This window comes from Python bivittatus, unplaced genomic scaffold (genome assembly GCF_059951505.1).
Source record: "Python bivittatus isolate LINGU-HERP-01145 unplaced genomic scaffold, Pbiv_v1 ctg000350_np1212, whole genome shotgun sequence".
NCBI classification, from domain to species: domain Eukaryota; kingdom Metazoa; phylum Chordata; class Lepidosauria; order Squamata; family Pythonidae; genus Python; species Python bivittatus.
Window position 1 is genome coordinate 40,013,946 of NW_028277074.1, and position 23,693 is coordinate 40,037,638.

Consider the following 23,693-nt stretch of genomic DNA (forward strand, 5'->3'; position numbering starts at 1 on the left):
CAAGCGTGTACAATCTCAGTCTTATGTGCAAAACACTGCAAAAGGACAGCAAAAGTCAGGTATGAAATTATGAATTATCCAACAACAGTAGCTCAAAGAAGCCTTTTAGATGTCAGCTCAGATTGAAACATTCGTTCCATTTCTGAGTTGACAAAAATATGGATTCTGGTTCTGAAGAGTGATGTTTGAGACCCATTGACACTCTCTACAACAGAAGGTGAATTGTACAATTTTTTAAAGAACTTCATGCTGCTGCTATTGTAATGATTTCCTATAGTCACTTCCTCTAGATTTGATTGATTGATATAGAGATATCTAGTATAAAAAAATGAGTTGCAGAAAAGCATTGCTGCACTTTACATTGATGAAAATTTGATTATAGACTCAATTAACAGTTATGGGATGGGATATTCAAGCTTATGTTGCTGTAGTGTTTTGGGCCTACCTGCTAATTTCTCAGTTATGGGCACAAAGTAAGTTGCAATTTAAATACATGCATTTGTAACACAAACTATGTATTCTTCTTTTTTAATTGTCTACAAGGACTGGAATAAAAGTTAGAGCTAGATCAGTCTTCAACATAACACTGTTTTCCAGGCTACTTTAGTATTGATGTACAATGATTTTAGATTATTTATGTACAAAAATGAAATATAGCAAAACTCAGCTAGGTTTCAGGGTAAATAATAGAGATAAATATAATAACTTAAAGCATAAGCTAGAGAAAGCAAGACATAATTTTCTCTAACAATATAGAATATACAACTGTTTGGACAGTGATGAAAAATAAAGAAGATATGATTGTAAACTGTTTTCAATAAGGTGTATTGAAGCTTTACTAAAATAATTTAATTTCAATATAATTGTATTTGTTTGCATTTTATTTATTTTGTTGTTTTATTTATTTTGTCATTTTGAACACTATTTTATTTTGTTTTGTTTTTTTCAGTCAGCCCTGTGCAGGATAATTTATTATTCAATTTATGTATTGATTTTAATTTTGGCTGACTTATTTTTCATAGGTTGCATAATTCGTCTGTTATCTCCCCAAATTATGTTAAAATGTTACTGTTATTGCCCAGTTGTGTTTTAATTTGTATCTATTATATTGTTGTAAACTTAGTTGCTAATGAGGACTGCCTATAAGTTGATGAAACAAACAAACAAATAAATAAAAATATTATTTGGCTATATTCAGAATAAACATGCTGAAACCAATGGGATTTAAATTATTATGTATAATTCAGTCAGTCTACTTTAATATAACTAAGTTTGGATTAATGCATTGCTTATAATTAAAAGACAGATATAAAATTGTAGTGACCAGGATCTTTGATTTCCTGGAATATCTCAACAACTACATTCTCTTGTCAAATTGTCATTATAAAACCCATATTACAAAGCAAAAATTATTATAGACAGGAAGAATAATCTATTAGGATTATTCCTGTGTTAGGAATAGTTCGAGATTTTCTTGTTAATCATTTGCAATGGCAGTTGCTCAGGACTTTCCCTGTTTCTTTCACTCTTACTTACTTATTTCTTTTGAAGGATTATGTCCCCCCACTGGACTTTCTGATGAGGAGGACATCTCACAAGACAAAGGTAGTATTTTAAAGATTGATTGATTATGTGCCATCGAGTTGTTTTCAACTCCTAGTGACCACATACATTTTCTCCATGACAATCTATCTCTAACCTGTTCTTTCAGGTCTCCCAATGGTGCACTCATTGCCCCTGTAACTGAGTCCATCCACCTTGCTGCTGATCATCCTCTTCTCCTTCCTTCCCCTTTCCCAGCATTAGACCCTTTTCCAGAGAGCTGTCTTTGTATAATGTGTCCAAAGTACTATATGATAATTAGAGCCCGGTCATTTGGGCTTGAGTGAGAACTCTGGGTTGATTTGTTTGATGATCCATTAGTTTGTTTTCTTGGCTGTCCATGGTATTCTCAGGAGTCTTCTTCAGCACCAAAGTTCATCCACAGATATGTACTCACAGTCCCTTCAGTTCTGTATCATACTGTGTAAAAATCTTTTTTCCTATTTCCCAAATGTTTTTGTCCCAAGCAAAAGAAGACAAATTATCTTAATTTCAGATTGATTTGGAATTTCTTTTGTTGCTCTCTTCTGACCTTACTTGATTGGTGGAAAGTGGTAGACGCTGTTGGGAATTTGCTTTCTGTGACTTGTCTCTCTATCACTCTACAATCCCCTTGGATGCTTATAATTCCTGATTTGAAAAAGGTATTCTTATACCTTCCTTTGGGGTTAACTGAAGTATGGATATCTACAATGAAGTACATACAGAATAGCCAGATTGGTGTAGCAGTTAAAGGCACCAGGCCAAAAACTGGCAGACTGCAAATTCTATCCTGCCTTCAACACCAACTGAGCAACTTTGGGCCAGTCCCTCTCCCTCAGCTCTGAGAAGAAGAAAATGGCAAACCACATCTGAAAAATGTTGCCAAGAAAACTGCAGGGATTTGCCCAGGAAGTCACCAGAAGTCAAGACTGACTTGAAGGGACACACACACACACACACACACACACACACACACACACAGTGAAATACTGGACATTCACATATACCCCTTGGCCACATTGGAATTAAGGTTAAAGCATGAATCCATTAAAAAAAACAAAACAGAAATTCTATAACATTGAGCCGGAAGGGTAATAGTTTTTTAAGTGTTCTTACTGGCAGAAAGTAGGAAAGAAACTCCTGCAGCAGCCAAGGGTTGATCAAAGGGCAGGCTGATGTTCTGAGACAGGGTATGAAACCTCCTTTGATTCCCAATGGTAAGGCTAGAATATATTTTCTTCTGTTCATCAGTCCCAAGGCAAGCAGCAAGTAGAGCACAGTATTCTTGCTAATATATTAGACCAGTGTTTCTCAACCTTGGGAACTTCAAGATGTGTGGATTTCCCCAGCCAGCCATGATATTTTGGGAACAGGCTGTCCCTGCAGTTCCATATCAGCACCACTTCCATTTCTGATCCTTGAAAGTACTCTGAAGACTATTTACTATTGTCTTCAAACTAGCTGACCTCAAAAAACTGTAAATAAGGAGTCATAATCACTCAAGCCACAATAGGTCCTACAGTAACAAAAATCTGCTTATCTTTGCACCACACAACAAGAAAATCATATAGATTCCTTGCATTCAAGATGCATACAGAGAATGAAAGAGAGAGAGAACATCCTTGACCTTTCTTCATGTTGTATGGTTTGATCAAATGCCAAACAATTCTGATCAGTTAGTATAAGATGGACCTGAAACATGTTGAGGTACTTTTCTCCTTGAAAAAACAAACTCAGGAATAAGGAAGCATAGTAAGGCAAATGGGAATGATAGCTACCCCCAAGCTCCACAGATACGTAGATTAGCTTTATCACAGTTTCAGATACACCCTCAACAGGTCAGGAATAAATCAACTCCACTCTCTAACATAGTCAATCTGAAGGATTACAGAGGTCTGGAGCTGCTTTCAGACTGGTGTAAAATCCTAAAGTGAATCTTCAACCAGTTATATATGGGATAATTCTAGATTATCCAGCCCACTCAGGCTGTCATCATTAGCATGGGAACTGTCTGTACAAGACTTCCTCAAGAATGTTAGATGTTCCTCAAAAAGGAGAAACAATATAAATTCCAAATCTGGGCTTCATTAGCTTGAAAAGCCCCACATGCTGTACCTTTCATTCAACTAGTACATGGTGGGATTTAGCCATGATATAACTTCAGAGTTAGAGGATAAAATATAAATGCATTTATAACTGCTGTAAAGAAGATTGGAGCTGCTTTTTAATATGTTTTTCTTTTCTTTTCTTTCTTTTCTTTCTTATTTATAACTTTTCTCTACTTTTCTTTTTCTTCTCTAAGTTTGTACTGTTTTTACTCTGTAAAAATGTCTTCAATAAAAACTACTTCTAAAAAAAGTACATGGTGGGATTCATGGGAATTTTCTGATACATGATCACACATCATAACTAAAGACAAATTGAATATATAAATTGGCACCAATGGAAATTACAACCTTGCTTTGAATCCTAAGGTGTTCACGGAAATAAAGTTTCCCAACACTTCCTATCTTCCAGTGCCAGCTAAATAATGTAGAATGAGAAGTGAAGCTACTGGAGGAAAGGTAAATTGTCTGGACATTGAGCCAAATAAAGCATAATTAAAGGCAGTTAAAAGAACAATATTTTTCTATCTCACCCCTTTTTAATTCTCCAGTGAGCATTTTGGGTTGCACTGGTGGCTGCAGAAGGAAGAGAGGGCTGGGAACTTTTCTTTTGTGAATGATATTATATTATAATTATATTAAACGTGTCCATTTGAACAAATGATCAATATAAATAATCCAATCCTTCGTAGTGAAATATACTGAAATATAAGGGAATTTTAAGGTTGGGCAAATTTCCTGCATATGTACTCATTTGTTAATTATTTTCTAATTGCAATTTCTTTCATGCTAGATGGTAGTCCTTGTCTAAAGTTACTCTATGTTTTGGCTATAACATTGTTAGATGACACCAGAGCTGTAATTTGAAAGATGATTTGCAAATTTGGTTGAATCCATAAATAACTCCTTGCAACCCGTGAGACATACATTTTGGTTTTTCGTCATTGTAAATATACACTAAATGTTGAGTTCTGAAAACATGCAAACGTTTCATATTGAAGAGTGTTGAGCGCAAGAAGCTCTAAACAAAATCTGCCGACAGTTTTTATTATCACAAATGTCATATTTTATTTTTCACTACAATCATCCAGATGCTTCATACTATCAATCCTGCATAAATTATAAAATAAAAAATATCCATAATGAGCAGATGGAGATCTTGTGGAATCCTACAGAAATGTTTCCTGGCAGGAACGTTACAGTGTTTTATAGGTAAGTATGATTGATTAGACTTGCTTTGAATTTCTAAGTATTAATGATAGTGATTTCTTGGAACAGGAGTAGCATAGTTTTACAACAATGTAAATCGTGTTGTTCATCATTTTCCCCATTCTTTTGTTTTGTCTAGAAGAAGAATAGGCAAATTTTTTATAACTAGAGGCTCTCTTTTTTCATTTTTTAAATCCTTGAGGGCTTTTAAACAATGAAATTGATATGTTAAGCCTATCAGAGATTTATTGTACTATTTTACTTTAAAAAAAAAAAAAACAGCAGCAAGCACATCACCATTATTTGAGTTTCAGTGGCATAGCTTTGAGACTAGGACCAAACAGGGCTGACTTGATCTAGGTGGAACTTACTGTAATAAATAAATAAATAGGATTAAAAAAAATTTTTTTTTACTCTCTGAACTGTGACTAACTGGTGAATGCCCATCTGGCTTCCTTTGGCTATAAATATCCATTGTTGATTCTAATTTGAAAAAAGTCCCGATGCAATTTTTGTCTTGATGGCTGAATATTTTGTATTTTTGACACTTCCATTAACCTAAAACCTAAATGTGAGGAAACCAATATTATTGATCTCACCTGGCTTTCTTTAATGCACAGTTATAACATTTTATTCAGAACTATCTGCAGATACATTTTTCCAGAACTAACCTACAGTCTAATAAGACTGTTCCAATGGTGGGCAAACAGATGCTGAAAAAAAAGGCCAAAAGTGGGTCATCAGGAACAACAGCACACTCCAATGCTGATTCCTCTTACAAACGCCCATCCTGTGAAAAAGCATGAAGAATTGCATATAGTATTCTATTGGAGAAATGAGAATACAGAGTTATTTAGGTTAAGTTAGGAAAACTGTAACTTTATTATTTATTTATTTTATTTATAAATCAAACTTGTATGTCACCCATCTCATTATACGAGTGATTCTAGGCAGCTCATGCTGCTGAGAGAGGCAGTAGAAAAAATGATCAAGTCTTATCCACTGTGGCCACCACTGTATCTTTAACTCTACTTGGTGATCATCATAGGAACAGGTGTGGGTCAAATATGTCCAGATGGCTTGAGGACAGGGCTTCATTCACAGTGCCAAAGCTACCATCTTCACCATTTTGACTTCCCTTGTGGACATCCCTGATTGTTGCACTTTATGTACTGCTTTTGCACTTAAACTGAAAAGCTTGTTGCCACTGAGTTCTTGTTACCTAGAAGACTGATGAAGTAGCTGTTACCCCCACTGATTTTGCCTTCACATGTTTATTGTAAGACAGATCTGTGAACTGCCTTGATAGGTAGAGACACATTGCTGGAATTTCTTTTCTTTCCAGTCCTCCCCCACAGGATCTTACTCTAGGGGCAAATGTTAGGAATTTGGGTGGAAAAATGGTGCATGGTAGAAGATTCTGTGGTGATTTACACCAGAGATATTTTGTTTCATGCAGAATGCAGTTCAAAAGCTATTCAAACTTAACCTCTGAAACATGCCTATATGCTGCCGTTGAACAATAAGGGTGTCGTGGGCAGAGAAAATTAACAGTGCCAGCTGTAACGATAAGAATATCTGAAGAGCACTTTAACATCATTGTGCCTCCCTGGCGCTTATCTTTTTCTGGTATTACCTTCTTTTAAAGGCGAAAACAGTGGAGTCTTTTGTGAATCTAAGAAGAAACCTCCGTCCATCCCTCTCAAATGTTTAAGCCAGCCTGCAGTGACTTTTCAAACTGCAGAAAGGCTGGCATTAGCACTCTGAGTTGGGTTCATTTTCCCCCCTTCCTTTTCTTTTCTTTTTCTCAGGTTAACATTGTTGAGTCTATATTATTTTATTGTAAAAATTGAACTTATGTTGATTAAATTGCTGGTTTGTATATGATTTGAGCATACTGAACTGAGCTAAGTTTTTAATATTATTTTTTTGAGTAGAAGGAGTGAATATGCAACCCAGGGAGTCCTCTTCTACACACACACACAGACAAAGGCATAGACACACACATGGAAATTCCCTAGGAACTGTTTAGATTCTTTTCTTGGCCTACAAAAGCAGAGAACTTTTATTAGAAAATCAGAATTTTTCAGGGTGGGACAAAGCTGATACCTTCAAAAGGCGTGGAATTTCTTCTGTCTAAACCTGGGACAATGAAGCAATCAGCACTTGCTGCAAAATAATAGGAATATTTTATTTTTCAAAGTATTCATTGCTTGATTCTCAAAGGATAGTTTTTTATGATACAGGAGACACACCAGGACCAGAATTCCCTTTTTCTTGTGATCAAGAATTACCTCCTTCCACACATTTAGCTGTAGTCATATTAGATAACTTTATTTAATATTGCTATTTCAATTTAGGTTTGAAGAGCAGAACTGGAAGCAGTGCATCCAATATATTCATGAACATGGATACAATATCGGTTGTGTTTTTCAACCTGAAGGACGTGAATTTGATATTTCCATCAGAGATACAAATGGGGTACAAGAACTTTACACAGATTTAAAACTAGAGAGCATAAAATTCTGTAAGTCTATATTTTTTATCTATTGGAAATCTACTCATGTGACCTTAGATATAGTTATGGGGTATTTTATATTCAATATAATTGTAATTGCATGCAGAGTATCATTTGTAATTTATTACTTAGTATCATATTTCATGACAAAAACATAGTAAGCAGTCATAAGAATGTGACTTAATTCCTGGATTAATTCCAGATTTCTTTTCTTAAAAATATCTCAAGCCTTTAGTGAGCTGCTAATTTCAGTGGATTGACACTTTAATGAGCTCTTACTACTCAAGAAGGTCTGAAGAAGTTTGAGAAAATTCATTCTAATCATTCTTTGTCTCTCTAAAGAATTAACTATTTAATTGCCAAGTAGACTATTTTTAACGACCTTGGTATTAAATGTGTTGATTTGACATTTTTGTTGAGAAAATAATCCCCTTATTCTAAAACAGGGCGACAGCAAGCTGCCTTATTCCAAGACAGACATTGTTCCATCTCGGTACTGTCTACACTGATTAGTATCTTTGTAGGGTTTCAGCTGGAGTTTCTCTCAACTCTACTTGAAGTGACCAACCTGGGATAGGTTGCTTTCCTGAAGATCAGAAACTAACACTACTGTAGTTTCAGTTCTTCCCTTCACCTTGAAAACAGTGGTGAACTTTCTACAGCAATGTGCAGATTACATATTTAATACAGAGAGAACAAATCTATTCTGGTGACTGAGCTGCCTTGCAAAAAGACTACCAAAAATGATAAACCTGACCTGAGAAATTGTCAGATCTATCCTTTCACCACGGGTAAACCTGAAATCTAGATAATATCTTTTCCCTGTGGTTAAATTCTTCAAGGGTTGAAATCCAAGAGAGCAGTTCAAGTTCATAGCAGCGTAGGGGTCTTGAGTCATGAACTGGATGAAGGAAAGTGAATTCTTGACTGGAGAAAGATGTTCCTGATGAGTAAAAATGAGAAGTGAGGATTACTAGCCACCTGAAATACAATTTTGAAGGAAGAAGTAGGAGAGAAATCTAATAATGAATATTTTCCCTGGCTTCCTTCAAATGCCACTCAATTTAACCTGCAACCTACTCATGCCCTATAGACAAAAAATTTGGTTTCTTCATAATGTAATTCTTTACAATGCCTGAGAAAATACTAATTTCTTGACAGCTGCGTAACATCCTGCTTCAGCATCAAGACCTCCTAAGGAAAGCATTTTTAAACACAACTAAGATCACATAAACACATAGAAATCACCAATTTTAAAAAGTCAGTGAGTTAGAAATATTATAAACCTAGTTTTGCTCCTACCTGTTATTCCCAGTAGACATAGTACTGCCCTATCAGACCACCTGCAACATTCTGGATTTTTGAATTTTATAGTAAAACTTGGTGCATTACATATTGAAAAGATCATGAAAATTCCAGTGTATAGAAAGATTAATGTACAGGCAAAGGGGACATTCAAAAGAATGATTAAACATATGTACTCTTGCAATGTAAAAAGCATTAAAAAAAATAAAAGCAAATGTGTGTATCTAGAAAGATTTTAATCTATACTGATGTGATTTCATCTTTACCAGTGAAGCCCAAACCTCCTGTAAATGTAACCTTCCATTGGAAACATGACAAAGTGATCATAGAATATAAGCCACCCTTCTCTCCACATTGTTATATATTGGAACATCAATACAAAAGTGAATTTGATGAAGATTGGGTACGTGCCAGATGGAATCTTTTGTTACCTAGATTCTAAGGTAAAGGGGATGGGATGTTGAAAAGGCAGTTGCCCTTCAAATATTTAAAAGTCTGTCACGTGCAGCAAGAATGGAGCTGTTCTCTGTTGAAATGGAGAGCAGGACAAGGAAAGGATACTCTGTTGAAATGAAAAGGAAGGATGCATTTAAGATGATTAGGAAGTATTTCATGATGGTAAGAGTTCTGTAGCAGCAGAATAGTCCACCTAAGAACGCTAGTAGACACCCTTTTCTGGAGCATTTCAAATGGATTGAATTTCAAATGGCTGGATCTCACCTGTAAGGGATAGTTTAGTGGATTGCTACATTGATCAGGGCGTTAGACTAGAAGGTTATAAGGTTCTGTCCTATGGAATGCTCCAAGATTCCATCAGGTGTGACACCAATGTGATGAACCTCACAATGAAATCTTTTTTCTAGTGATGATGATAATTGCAAAAAATCATAGATTGCAAACTATTGTCCAGGTGATGTTTTCTTAATTGCCAATGTAAAAATAGAAAGATGAGAACTTTTTTTAAAAAGTCGATCAATTTGGGTTTAAAATATTTTTTTATGCTCTAAGTTTCCTACTATGTTTTGAATTGTGGTGCAAGCCATTGAACTATAAATGAGACATGCAGATGAAGAATTTAACTTTTTACATTATTGGTAACAGGCACAAAGAATGAATCTTTCTTATATATCTGAGCATTTCAAAAGCCTTTGCTATCTAACCTTGGTTTTTCCTATATCTACTAGGATAAACTGGAAGGGGGAATGTACATATTGGAAAAATTATTAATGACTGCCACTCTTGCCATTCAGTCTAGGAAAAATGAAAGCTGCAAGTTTGAAAGACAAGGTTTTGATCCAGAGAAGTGCTACTCCTTCCAGTTTAGACTGAGATTCAGATGCAGTGGGTATTCTTATCCAAGTGAATGGGGACCAAAAACACATTGGAAAAATGGCAGTTCTGTAGGTAAAAACTGCTAAATATGATTTCCTCTTTCATCATCATCATTATCAGTAAGTCTCTGATGCTTGTCATATATTTATTGTTCACAGGGTGCTCTTTAGAGTAAGTCATGAAGTTATAGATACATCAGGGCCACACTGTCAGCCTTGCAAGGTAGTCCAGACAAGAAGCACACTCAGAAGTACTAGTTCTAACTTTATTGTAGGGTTACATGAACAGAGTCTTGCAAGTCTGAAAGTACATCTCTTCCCCCCTCACCTTTACAGTCGAAGAAACTAGGGCGGGTCCCTTCTGAGATGTTTGCCATGCCCCCATTGCTTCTGCAGCCTCAGCTGCCTCTTGTCTGACCATTTTCTAGTCTGCAATTCTTCCATCTGTCTCCCAAGACCATTCTCACATACCATTCCACAAATATAGCCTTCCATTGATACAGCCTCTACAGCAGCAGTCGCTGGCAATGGCAGGTTATTATATGCCTCATCAGTTAACTTAGTAGAGAAACAGAATGTCCCAGATGCTGTGATCTTAGATAGGAGAATATCTCTCTTCTGTCTCTTTCCCAGGTCTGTTCATGCTAGTGTTGAATGCCAGGACAATCCAGAATAAAACCTGGTTCATCTCTGATTTAACTATGGGTTATTTATTTATTTATTTATTTATTTATTTATTTATTAAATTTATTAAATTTGTATGCCACCCATCTCCCCCAGTGGGTGACTCTGGGAGGCTCACAATAGAGGTAAAAGCCACAAACAGTTAAAAAATAAACACCCCCATTCATTAATTTTAATTAATTAATTAATTAATTAATTAAAAAGTCAAACTACAGAAACAAGCCCTATAAATAAAAACTAAAAGATTAGAAGACTGAGCTTGTATATGAGAGCCAGGTGGAGAAAGGGGAGAAGCTTCCCTCTTCCAATTTCATCCTTTTGCAGTAGTAAAATAGATGTCAAGGTCACGGAAAGGATGTTGCTGTAGATTTTTAGGGTGACCATCTCTTTCTTCAAGCTTTCAATCCATCTTAGTTCCAGCCTGGACTGGCTGGGCAATTGAGATATATTAGAAATTCTGTAGAGATGCTGTATATCTGCTGCTTCTTAGTCTTCTAACTTGTACTGACTAAATTGGCTTAATTTTGATCCTGAGGTCCCCTCAAATTAATGGGATTAATTAACTGAGCTAAGATGGATTCAGAAAAGTTCTGGATGACTTTCCTACTGATATGGCTCAGGCACTTAAAAGCAGTGGGTCTTCAGCCCTAGATGAGTGGCCATTTAGCTTTTTATGCTCTGTTATATTGATTTTAACTGTTTTTTTTTTCCTGACTCCAAAACTTATAAACCCTGCCCCTGGTTTATATGTTTTGGAGGTTTTGTGTGTGTGTATGTGTATGTGTATGTGTATGTGTGTGTATACACACACACACACATACATATACTCACACAACCTCCAAAACATATAAACCAGGGGAGTTATACTATATATATATAGTATAAATACCATACAACAGTATTAATGAAACAGTATTAACTTCAAAGTTAATAATAATAATAATAATAATAATAATAATAATAATAATAATAATAGAAAAAGGAGATTGGAAAATTATTTTATAAATGAAAGAATACCAAACACTTTGACCATATTGCTCAAAATTCTTCTTTCTTTCCCCTTTGTTAGAGAAACAAACAATTCCTTCCTTCACTCTGGAATACAAAATGTCCCAGCAGTTGACGCAATCAGGTCTAAATGCCACCTTCTTGGCAGAGCCTTGGTGCTCCTTAGTATAATCTGGCGCTGAAGGTAGAAAAGCAAGCAGAGTAGCAAGTAGAATGCAACGGAGGAGCCATGGACCAAATCCGGTCAAATATAGTGGAATAGCCGCAGGGTCATCAAAGAAAGCTTCATTTGTCACCTCCACTGCATCTTTATGGTGTTATCCAGCAGAGTTTTTCTGTGTGGTGGAGGGCCTTGCTCCAGAGAGAAAGATGGCGGATCTCTCAGTATTACAAAATTAGTTGCGGAAACACATGTTAGATTTACTACTGAGCCATATTCTGTATAGAATGAGTTGCCTCCTATTCTAAGTTTCGAAACTTTGCAAGTCTCAGTGCCCACTCTCCAGCCAGCTGCAAACTAGTGATAAAGTGTGTTGAGGGTGGAGAGGAGGTTGAATATATACTCGTATCGTTTGGAAAAAAAAAAGCCAAACAGGAACAGAGATCAAATGCTTTCAAGTTGAGGCCTCCTTGGCATTGTTTTTGCTTTTCTTAAATGTGGCAACAGCAACTGCTGTAAAAAGGCATCATGAAGATCACTCCGGTGACTTTTCTATCATTTTATATCTATCCCAGAATATTTCTGGTGAAAAATTCAAAATGTTATATTATGAAGCTTTAATATGACAGTATTAAGACTGGTATGTATGTATGTATGTATGTATGTATGTATGTATGTGTGTGTGTGTGTGTATATATATATATATATATATATATATATATATATATATATATTTTAAGATCCTCCATAAAGCCTTTTCAGGCTTTAATCCTTTTTAGAAGAGAATGCTGGCAAAAATATACCTAAGCGGAACTGATGTTTCTCTTGTTAATTCCTTACAAAATACTTTCAACTTTTTGTCTATCTATGTGTGTGTCTCTCTGTATGTGTATGTGTATATGTATGTGTGTGTGTGTGTGTGTGATTTCTCTAAGAGTCCTGTGAAGCTGATGACTTCAACCCAGAATCAAATATTGTTCTCCAGGCAACTTGGGTGATGGCTGGCCTTCTAATCATGACAGCCATTCTGCTTTATGTTTGCAGGCTGAAAAAGTATGTGATGCTTATGTTTATAACTCTTTGTCAACTAGTGTTAACAATGCTCATTATTATGATTATGAAAACTAAACAATTGTAGAGATCATTTGGAAGCAAAGTTCTTTATAATGCTGGTATGTTGTACCTTCTTGAATCTTCCTTGGTACATGAAAATTCACTTTTAAACTGAATGCATTTTTCCACTAAAATACCCATTGTGGTGTGCATATTTTGGGCTGAGAACAGAGTTTGAAGGAAAACGTGTTTCAAGCCTTATTAGTCTAGGAACTGTGAATTAGGTCAGTTTGCTCTAAAATACAGATGAAATTAAGCTGGGCAGGCTCTCAAGTAGAGTAGTTTATATTTCTCAATAGGAGTGAACGCAATTCTGCATTTATATGGTGTGATTACAAGCTGTTCTGAACTCAGATCATGTCTCAAATTGGTGCTTGTTAATGATGAAATGCAATGAAGACTATCTATCTATCTATCTATCTATCTATCTATCTATCTATCTATCTATCTATCTATCTATCTGTCTGTCTGTCTGTCTGTCTGTCTGTCTGTCTGTCATCCTCTATCACTACACCCCAACAGATAACTTCATTTCTGAAATTCTAATTCAAGACTTCCCTAAGTCTAGAAACTGAATCAAACTGGGGTGATCTATATCCTCACCAAGATTTGGTCAAATAACTATGATGAGATAACTTGATCAGAGATCATTGAAAGAGGAATTATTTTCAACACATAGCAAAGAGAAGAGGCCATATAGGTTGGAAAAGTGCCATCAGCAAGGAATGGGTGGGCTTCTAGAGAAAGTTCAAAGAAAGTCCTATAGTATTTGCAAACCAAGCAGAGACAGACTGTTTATAATTTAGGTATTGACAAAGGCAGGAAATTTATACAAAGCCTTGTAGCTAGTCAGTATTTGCGGTGACTTTCATTCATTCTTACTGGATAAAATTAAAACACTGTATTTACATTCATTATAAACACTTACTTGCTCAGTCTTCAGTGGTGCGTACTCTAAGGTTTCCAAAGAACTAAAACAGAAGTGAAAGGTAAGTTTGTTTTAAACATGAGTAGCATATAGAGAAGTTTTATTGCCATATTTTAAATTCAGATTAAAGCTTTTCCTTGAAGCTAAACTGAAGAATTGAAAATAGATAATCTATGTTTAGGTTATCAGTGGAATACTGTCCCTGCTATTTGTAATACTTTATCATGGTAAACATGTTGCAATTTTCTACAGTAGCATGCTTACTATGATGAAGTATTTCTAAAGGGATTCATTCATTTATAGAAATTCATTTATGTCCTGTTCAGTTTCAAATATGGATGCCACGGCTATGCTAACAGCATCAATTCAGAACTTATCAACCAAGTCTGTCCCAGACCTTTAAATTATTCAGTGAATGGCTAGATATTCCAAATCTCATTAAAATGACTAGCTTTAGACCTTGAATCTTCACTTTTTCATGTTTTCACTTTTCAGCTGAAAGTTGCATTTCCTTTTCTGCTTACTGCAAAATTGTAGAAATATATGCTTTTTTTTAAAAAAAAAAAAGGTCTGCAGGAGAGGGTAGAATAAATGTTCCTGCTTTAATGGTTGGAGAATTGTCATAAGAAGTCTATTTTTGAAATATATTACTTACTTTTTTCTAATCATTTTTCTTAAAAGATGTTTATCTTTTAAATGGTTACAGAATTAGAAAGACACTAATGCCTGCTATACCAGACCCTCAAAATAAATATTCTGATTTGTTCAGTGATCACAATGGAAACTTCCAGGTAAGGTATCATAGAATGTTGAATTCCTCTTCCTAATGTTTCATTTTTTTTCCTTTTCACAAGCCTATTTGAACATGTTGATTCACTGGATATTTCCATGCCATTTTGCACATATGTTGCAATAGCCCAGAGATTATTCATTTATACAACTCAATCAAAATTACCCTTAAGGGGTGGGGAAGATTGAGGATTAAAAGAGATCCTTAGTTTTATCATTCATTTCACCTAATGGTCATCCAACCTCTCATCCTAAGTAACTATTGGCAGTATTTGTAAGCAGTGTTATCAAGCTGTCCTGGCCAAGCAATTAACTTATTTTATGGTAGTGAATTAATTCATTACTTTTCCTATTTAACCCTTGACAGCCAGCACCACTGCATTCAGGAAGGGGCGTCACCAATATGCAAGAACACTGCTTCCCTTTGAATAACCCCATCAACTCATGTATTAAGAATTGGTGTAGATGTTACCCATCGTAGGGTCAACTATCTCTCTCACAAAGAAACGATTTATAAAAGCATGTAAAAAAATCCGGGACCAAAAGCATGGAAGTCATGGAAATGTGGTCCATTTCTTCTCATAAATTTCTTAATATGATGAAAAACAAAGAATTTATCGTCATCTGTGTTTTGTCATTTTCACAAAAACGACAAATTGAAGAAACCAAAATTTACCCATCCCTGATCTGTATACGCATTTCAGTACTATCAATCAGAATAAATGTCTGTATGCTCTGAAAGCCTATTTCTAACAGTGGTGAGCTTTTTTTTTTTTTGGCAACACTTATAACTTAAACCATAAATGCAACAGTTCTTTCCATTGTTTAATATGTCACTTTCCAAACTGGTGCTCAAAGTCCTATTACCTCTGAACAGGGAGATCTCATTAGTTTATCATAGCTAGCAGCCTGATTATTCTAAATGTTTTAGATTATAATTCCCATAATCTGCCCTCAAGTCCAATGATCACAATCGTTAGGAACTGTAGTCAAATACTAAGTAATCCAAGATTAGGGAAGGCTGTGCTATCTGAATATTCTGGGTAGGGACAGCACCTAATTGATCCTGACTGGTCTGAAAAAGCGAAGCTGAATCAGATCTGGTTAGTTCTTGGATGGGAGACTTCCTGAAAATGCCAGGGCTATAAGTTCAACCAAGAAGTCAAAAATACATCCTGGAAGAAGGCAAAGAAAGATAAATCCCTTCCATCTACCTAGACGTGGGCATGAAGTCACCAGAAATCAAACATGAGTTCCAAAGGAGACTTTACCTTTTATTACCAGCTGAACATGCCTGGAAAATACTGTTTAAGAAATCATGGTGATCGCTTGGTGATTTTTTTCTTTTTAAGGACTGGATTATTAAAACTGAGAATGTGCTGCCTGAAACACAGGTGGAATGTATAGAAAAAGAATGTGTAGTTGAAGAGGAAAAAGAGGAAGATCTCCCACAAGCTAAAGTGGAAGCAAAGGTAAGCTTTTTTGAAAACCAAAGCACCTGCTTACGGGCTTCCTTTGATTAACCACTGTGGGAACAGAATACAGGTCGAAACAGGCTTTGATGTGATCTAGCATGGATTTCCCTTTTTCTTACGAAAACTAAATTAGTTATAATGTTCAAGCTATCAGAACTGAGAGAAATACTTCAAACGGACAGTAAAGATTCATAGATTAAGAAAATATGCACACTATTGTCATTATCTCAGAACTTGCATCAACACCGTGCACATTTATGCAACTGCTAGATCTGATATTCTGCAGCAGAGCACGCACGTTACCCCAACATTGCCTCTGCTACCAATGGGCCTCTACCCGGCACTGTCACCACTACACTATTGAGACCCAACCACATGCATTCCCTCCTTTCTAGAAACATTTCGTTAGTTGAGAGTCATACAATTGCTCAGCTTCAGTAAGCATTAGCAACCACTGTATCTATAAAACAAATTGCCCAATAACGTCATATCTTCTGGGAACTATAAGATGGCAGCCCCCTGGTATGGATTGGAATTGTGAGGCTACAGGTAGTCCTTCTTTAGCGACCACAATTGGGAAGGGTAACTCAGTTGTTAAATGAAGTGGTCACTAAGTGAAGCTGCAACTGTTCTTATGATCTTACTTCAGCTTTCCTTTGCTTTGCAGACCTGCAAAGGTCATAAATGTGAGGGCTGGTCTCAAAGTTACTTTTTCATCACTGTCATAACTGTGAACAGTTGCTGTCTGAGGCAGTTGCTAAATGAGGACCACCTGTATTTGCATTTCCTCCTGATGCAATGCTCCTTCTGATTAGTTAAGGATTGGTAGCTCTAATGGAACTTAAATGGAGACAAATTGGTGATGAGTAGAAGTGGCCATCAGGGAATCGAGAGATTGTATTCATACCAGGATGCCACATCAGTCTGAAGGAGCCTTTTGCAAGTTCTGCATTAAGTTTTCCTTCGGAGGTGGTTGCTTGTGGATTGGTTGGACCACTTCAGTGGCCTTAGGTAACCCCCCAGAGTCCCCTGCACAGTTGTTGCCAAAAGATAGTGGAGTGACTGGTAGTGGAATTTGGCAGCTGTCATTGAGCTAAATTGTTTAACACTCTTTCAAACACTTTTGAGTACTAACTTTGAGTTTAGGCAGTTTTCAGGAGTTATTTAGTGTTTCTTTTTTTAAATTGTCCTGATCCTGTCTCCCCCCCCCCTTTTTTTACATTTTTTATCCCGCCTTTATTTATTTTTTTATAAATAACCCAAGGCGGCGAACATACCTAATACTCCTTTGTCCTCCTATTTTCCCCACAACAACAACCCTGTGAGGTGAGTTGGGCTATGAGAAAGTGAATGGCCCAAGGCCATCCAGCCGGCTTTTGTGCCTAAGGTGGGACTAGAACTCACAGTCTCCTGCTTTCTAGCCTGGGGCCTTCACCAATAGACCTTTTAGGCCTTCCATGTCTACTTTTTGGAGTAGAGTCATTCTAGCCTTCATACACACATGCACTCACATAGAGTTGCCCATACCTGTACTGTGATACCTTATGCTGCAATATGCTGGTTTGGAGACATAGCCATGGTTACTATATTAAACCCAAATAACATGTTAGTGGAGCAGAATGAACCCGGCTCCTCTACCACACAGGAGATTGCTAGTGTGAATGACGGAATCCCAATTTGTATAATTCGTTCAATAAAAAGGGAGATAGGGGAATTCTATGATGCAGATTTCCCAAATACAAAGGACAATCACATAAATACTGAAAAAGAAACTCTACCAGTTCTGGCCTATAGGGATAAATGAACCCATGCAACCAGAGATCTTAGTAAACCTTCCTTCTAAAACTGTAGGAGGCATCAATTAGTTTTGTTTAATTTAGTTTACTTTTATTAGTTTAAGGATAGATACTTTTCTCAAACTTAACTTTTTAATTCTGATGAGATAATCCTATGGGTTCAGAATATATTTAAGTAAGTTATACCAAGAGACTAACTTTATGGCCCTAAGCAAAACAAAATCATTCTGCAGAGATGCATCTATAATGTGAATTTTAAGCTCCTTTTTAACCATAATGATGTCTCTGGTAAAAATAGATCTCTGAAGACCCCATTTCTGGAGTAAACAAAATATTATTTGAAATAATATCTCTCTCTATATATACTAAATTCCTGTTTCAGATGCCCAGGTACCCTGAGACATTTTAGCCAATAAGTAAAATTATGCTGGCAAATTTTGAGAAGTGAAATGCATGGACTGTCTTCAAAAGCAAACAGAGAGTTGAAGTTTTTACAGGAGCACTGAATACAGCCTTTAGCATATTCTGTATATAATCAAATTAGTGAGTCACATCAAAATACTAAATCACTAACCAAACAGTATCTGGGCCTTATGCATGGACTACCAGATGTTCATTTTTTTTTGAAAAACAGTGAGTGTGTGATGTGTGGAAGAAGAATCTCACAATGAAGTCAAATATTGTAATGGGTGGCTGATGGGAAGTGCTTGTGCCATGTAGCGAAGAAACTTCTGCAGTTTCTTCACTACGGGAACTAACACGCAGAAACTTGTGTCGCTTCAGAAGCAGCTCTTAATCTATGTAGTCATTTAGTGTCTGTGCGGTTACTACCTCTACTCCAGTTTATTTAGACTGGGAGGGAAGTTGTTTTTCCTACGTAGTGCCATGACTCTGTAAAATTTGCAGGTTGTCATGTGACAGCACCTGATATCTCATCCTATGTTTGGGCTTTGAAAGACAAGGCACCTTCTTCCATCCACAGCTTTGGATTCATGCAGGGAAAATGTATCCTTTCACCATCTTAACTCCCAGGGGTTCTTAAATGCTGCAGAGAAAAGATGGCTTGGTGGCTCTGCAGCTCTGTTTTACAATTGCTCAGATTTTTTTTTCCCAGCAATGCATGGATAAAATTTTAGAACCTGTGTTGAAAATATAAATGGGTAAGCAAATGGGTTAGCGGCTTGTTTTGGCTTTTTATGGAGTGTAAGAGTGAGGGACTTTTTATAACTTCAGACCCTGTGGCCACTCAGGAGGTGGGGAGTTGACTGAATGCCATTTTTGGCCCTGTCATGTTAGCCACCTGCAGAAGCTACAGATAGCTTGTAAGGGATTTACGCATGCCCAATTTTTTTCAGGCTCATCTGTGAACATATTTGCAGATTGATTTTGAATAGCTTTGGAGAAATTGGAGGGTGGAAATGGTGAAAGTACAGAAGTGCTGTATTATCAGATTTCAGATCAGGCTTAGGTTAAATCTTGATTCTTCCAGAAACTCACTACTGCATTCAGGAACTAAATAACAGGGGAAACTTCTTAGTCTTTATCACAGCTAGATGTTTTACTGCATGTAAGAAGTCATATATATCATATGCAGAATCTGCCTACTCCAGAACATAGAAATCAAGCCCTATATACATGCCAGCCCCAGGTTTAAATCTTAAGACTTTTCAATGGAATTTTGGCAATTCTATTTCTAACCTTGAGATTGGGATATGCCCATTCAATGGTTTTGCCTAGCCTGAGCAATGCCAGTTCCTGCCTCACCAATTTCAGGCCTTATCCCTGTATTTGAGCACTCTCTTTGAATAACTGCATGAACTGAAGTTGTGATAAATCCAGACCATCAATTACTTCTTCTTTTTTAATATATTTTTCCTCCCCAGTGTTCTGGTGTTAAGAAACTGGAAGTGTAATTTGTATCATGGTGCCCAATACATGGTAGAATGTGTCTCACAATCACTGCCTGGAGCAACAAGAGAACGTGGACTCAACTGCAACCACTTCGGTTTTGTTCCTATAGTTTCCTCTGCATATACTGTTTGCCATTCCATTTTATGAATTTTATGCCTAGAAGATTCTGAATGTTAAATTATATGGCCAAATAGCCATAAGGATTGCAACTGTCATAAGCACAATTATAATTGCAGTTGTCATAAATGATATTTTTCTAATCATTTTATGTTTTCATCTTAACTGCTTTTAAATATTCATATGCTACATGTAATTTTATAAATACGACTCACAAACCAGAGGCGTTTAGGGGATTCCCTACTTTCCCCATGTATGCAGTTCCCCAGAAGTACTGTTATTTGTAAAAAAAATGCTCACTATGACTCACCTAGATTGTATGCACATTGCTTTGGAAGTTTAGCGGATGTCTTCTGGCTCTGGAAATACAAATAATAATTTAGAAAGTGACTTTAAACCAGTACAATTTGATGATGTATGTTTTTCATGTTCTCTTTTATAAATCCAGAATAAAGAAAATTATTCTAACAGAAATATACACTTTTCTTTCTTTCTTTTCTTAAAATATATTATTATGTTCTAATAAATCGTGTCTTTGTAATTATAACTTTTTTTCTGCTATAATTTGGAACTTGAATACTCTGTTAGTTCATGTGTACCTCAACTGCTTGGTCCTTAATATTACTGATACCAAAAAAGGCTAAAATGAAAGTTTACTGGACTTCTCCATCTGCTTTTGGGATTCTTTTTCATTGCCACGGGATCCATATAATTAAGCACATGCTTTGCCTCTGGAATGATGACAACAATCTCATTACTATTCCAGAACTTGTTGCACAAACCTGAACTGGGTGGCTGCAATCCAATCTCAGAAAGATAAGAAGAAATCTATTTTAAGGAAACTGAAAGAGCTGGTCTTCTCATCAGTGCAATATTTCCAGGCTAAATTGGTTGTTTTGATATCCTGTTCCTAATCAACTTCATTTCTCTATACTGTATATTTTGTGGAAGATCAATATGCCCTTGGTCTGTCTCCCGTAAAGAACAAGTTTTATGAGATTGAGTCTATATGTTAATGTACACCCTACTTCTAATTGATATCTTCATGGAGAAAAGCAAAGGTTTATTCTCCCCACCTCCCCACCCCAGTGATCACCAAATCTTATTACTGTAATCAAAGATCGAATGAAATTCAGAGAAGTAGATATTAAAATGTTTTATTGATGTAATTAAACCCAGATTCATGAATACAGAAAAAAAACCAAACCCTAAATATCACTGAATTTTAGGAATCTTGTCTCTAGTGAATATGTTCTGGAGTTTTTGCCTTTTGACTAGAATATTTCACTCTCGTTTCACATAATTAAATACAAATATATTCTTTTTATTTCCTTCTGTGTGCAATCCCACAATGGCTCATTAGCCAGTTGGAATTCTTTTTTTTTTTCCTGTTTCTCGCTAATATAAAAGTGCTTTGGTCTTGCAATGATCTCATTCATTATAAGGAGACTGGACTGTTGTAGGCTTCCCTCCTTTATTGCCTTTGGGAAGCATCAACTTTTTTGAAAATCAAGAATGAACTTTGGATCTTCCTTCATTTTGCTGTTTAGAAATGAGTAATGATGTCCAAGCTTCCCTTCTTATTAGTTGGGCATCTCCAATGCTTTGGGGCCAATGGTCAGGTTTGGAGTTTCGAAAGCATGTCCTCTGTGCTCTCTAGAATTTGGCTGCAACAGTGAATACAACCAGTTACAAACTCCCATTGATTAGAAGGCAAACTAGTGAGTTCTCTCAGTTGAGTCTTCTACATTCATCTTTTACTCCAACTTACCATTTGCCCTTTGTGTGTCTGTATAGGGAAGCAATTGGACCAAACAAAGCACTGGAGTGCAGCCATTTAAAAAAAAAAAAAAATTCTAAACGTATCTATGGTGCTTCATAACCAGCAACAACATTCCCATAGCTACAGAGAATGTTGGATGCTGGTGTTTTATTTTGCAGAATGGCAACTGCCCAATTTTCTAAAATTAAAATGTCTTTTAAAAGTTAGGTGTACCTGGGAGCTCCTTTGACGGTAATGAAACATCCATGGACACTATAGGCACTAGGTAGGATAAGAAGCTCAGTTCTTGGTTCTTCAAGAATGAAGGCCATCAACAAGTCTGAACACCCATTGATAAACAGGAGTGGGGATCCTCCATTTTCAACTCATAGATCATCAGATTTGATGCATCTCAAATATATGTAAGAAGCCTCAGTCAGTCTGTGCTGTGCTGCAATAAAAAATTGGAAAAATTACTGAGTAAAACAGAAATCCCAGGATAACCTTGCAAGTCAGAATCAGGAAGTTAACAACTGGGGCTGTTACCACTTTAAGTCTCTTAGGAAATTTACTATAGAAAATTGTATGTTTTGAGATTGTAAGCAGTACAGCCTGTTCACTATTTTCATTCTGATTCATAGAAAATGATAAAGCATTCTTTCTATAGAAAAAGTAGATGGTTGGTTTTTCTTTGTGGTTAAATTATCAGAGACATCAGTGTATGTTTGTAGAGTGAATGAAATAGCTTATGCAATCAAGCTATTTCACTAAGCTGTTAATGTCATGGTGTGTTTTCATACATCAGAAAATCTTCCTCTTCTCAAAACTACACCAGTTACCTTAAAATCTGTCATGATTAAGAAATTAGACACCCTTTTCTTCAGCATGAGGCAAGTGCACAGAAATGGCTAATCAGTTAGGGTTAATTCTGGATGTGCCACTGCACGCTCCTTTATGCAGTTTTTCTGTTTGGCAAAGGGTATTATTCTCACATATAAGAATCACCCAACTGTAAGACCAGCTTAAGAGTTGTAAGACCAGCTGTAATACCAAAACGGCAGGGGTGACTGTTCCCTTTCTCATGTTATGTAAGGACTGGAAAGCATTGTGCTTAAGTGAAAGAGCAGGGCTTTAGAGGTAAAAGTGTGTGTTTTATTCTTAAAGGCTGCTTCCCACTGGCAAATATGTCGAGACAATTAAATTATTTGGCTGCAGTCAGTCACCTATCCCTGCTCTAGTAAAAAAGCATTTCAACCATCAGATAGAAGCTGCAGGAAATATTTATGTTCTCTCAAAATTCCAGCATGGCACAAAGTGAGTGATAGTCAGGAGACCAATGAAAGGTGCAGTATATAATGAAATAGAACATGGTGATGATCTCAAAGACATGCATGGAGAGCCTTGGGAATTTGGCCAAGTCCCCCCACACCCACTTTACAAAATCACAACAATATTCCTGCTTAACACTGGCTTATGAGTCATGCCTGCTTGGTCTTTGGACAGATTTTTCTGGGCAGAAGCTCAGCATCAAGGCTAAAATTGCAATATCACATTAAGATATCTCTGTGATATAGCAGGTCACACAGATATGCAGAGAGGTAAAGTGCATCACAGGAATAACGTATGTTTTACTCTGTTGCTATAAGTCTAATAACATGATCAAGTATGTATGGATATTTTGGAAAATGAAGAGGAAAACTATATCCCTATATTCTATCTAGCAATCCTTCAAACTTCTCAAGTACATTCATTTCCTAAAGAAATCAATAACTTAAATGAACAATTGTTGTCCTGGAATCACAGACATTGGCTACACACAAAGAATATGTAATGTTCCCCATTGGATCAAATGTATTCAAGCCAGAAGTTGGTAATATGAAGATTAAACTAATATCATG

The 23,693-nt window shown here is 36.3% G+C and overlaps 1 protein-coding gene across 1 annotated transcript; it reads left to right on the plus strand.

Moving 5' to 3' along the window:
- The first annotated feature begins 366 nt into the window (after positions 1 to 366).
- CRLF2 (cytokine receptor like factor 2) lies at positions 367 to 20,496 on the plus strand. The gene is made up of 10 exons (XM_025172964.2): positions 367 to 473; positions 1,552 to 1,605; positions 4,781 to 4,901; positions 7,259 to 7,425; positions 8,991 to 9,124; positions 9,972 to 10,125; positions 12,840 to 12,957; positions 14,652 to 14,736; positions 16,087 to 16,206; positions 19,889 to 20,496. Exons 1-10 carry the CDS (start codon positions 398 to 400, stop codon positions 19,916 to 19,918), a joined length of 1,059 nt encoding a protein of 352 aa, XP_025028732.2. The 5' UTR covers positions 367 to 397; the 3' UTR covers positions 19,919 to 20,496.
- Positions 20,497 to 23,693: the final 3,197 nt, after the last annotated feature.

What these genes read in the sequence shown, in the direction of transcription:
- CRLF2 (XM_025172964.2), top strand. Translation starts at nt 398, where the DNA reads ATGGGATGGGATATTCAAGCTTATGTTGCTGTAGTGTTTTGGGCCTAC. An exon ending in GGACATCTCACAAGACAAAG is followed by an intron (nt 1,606 to 4,780) that starts GTAGTATTTTAA and finishes ACAATCATCCAG; the next exon opens with ATGCTTCATACTATCAATCC. An exon ending in GAAAAATGGCAGTTCTGTAG is followed by an intron (nt 10,126 to 12,839) that starts GTAAAAACTGCT and finishes GATTTCTCTAAG; the next exon opens with AGTCCTGTGAAGCTGATGAC.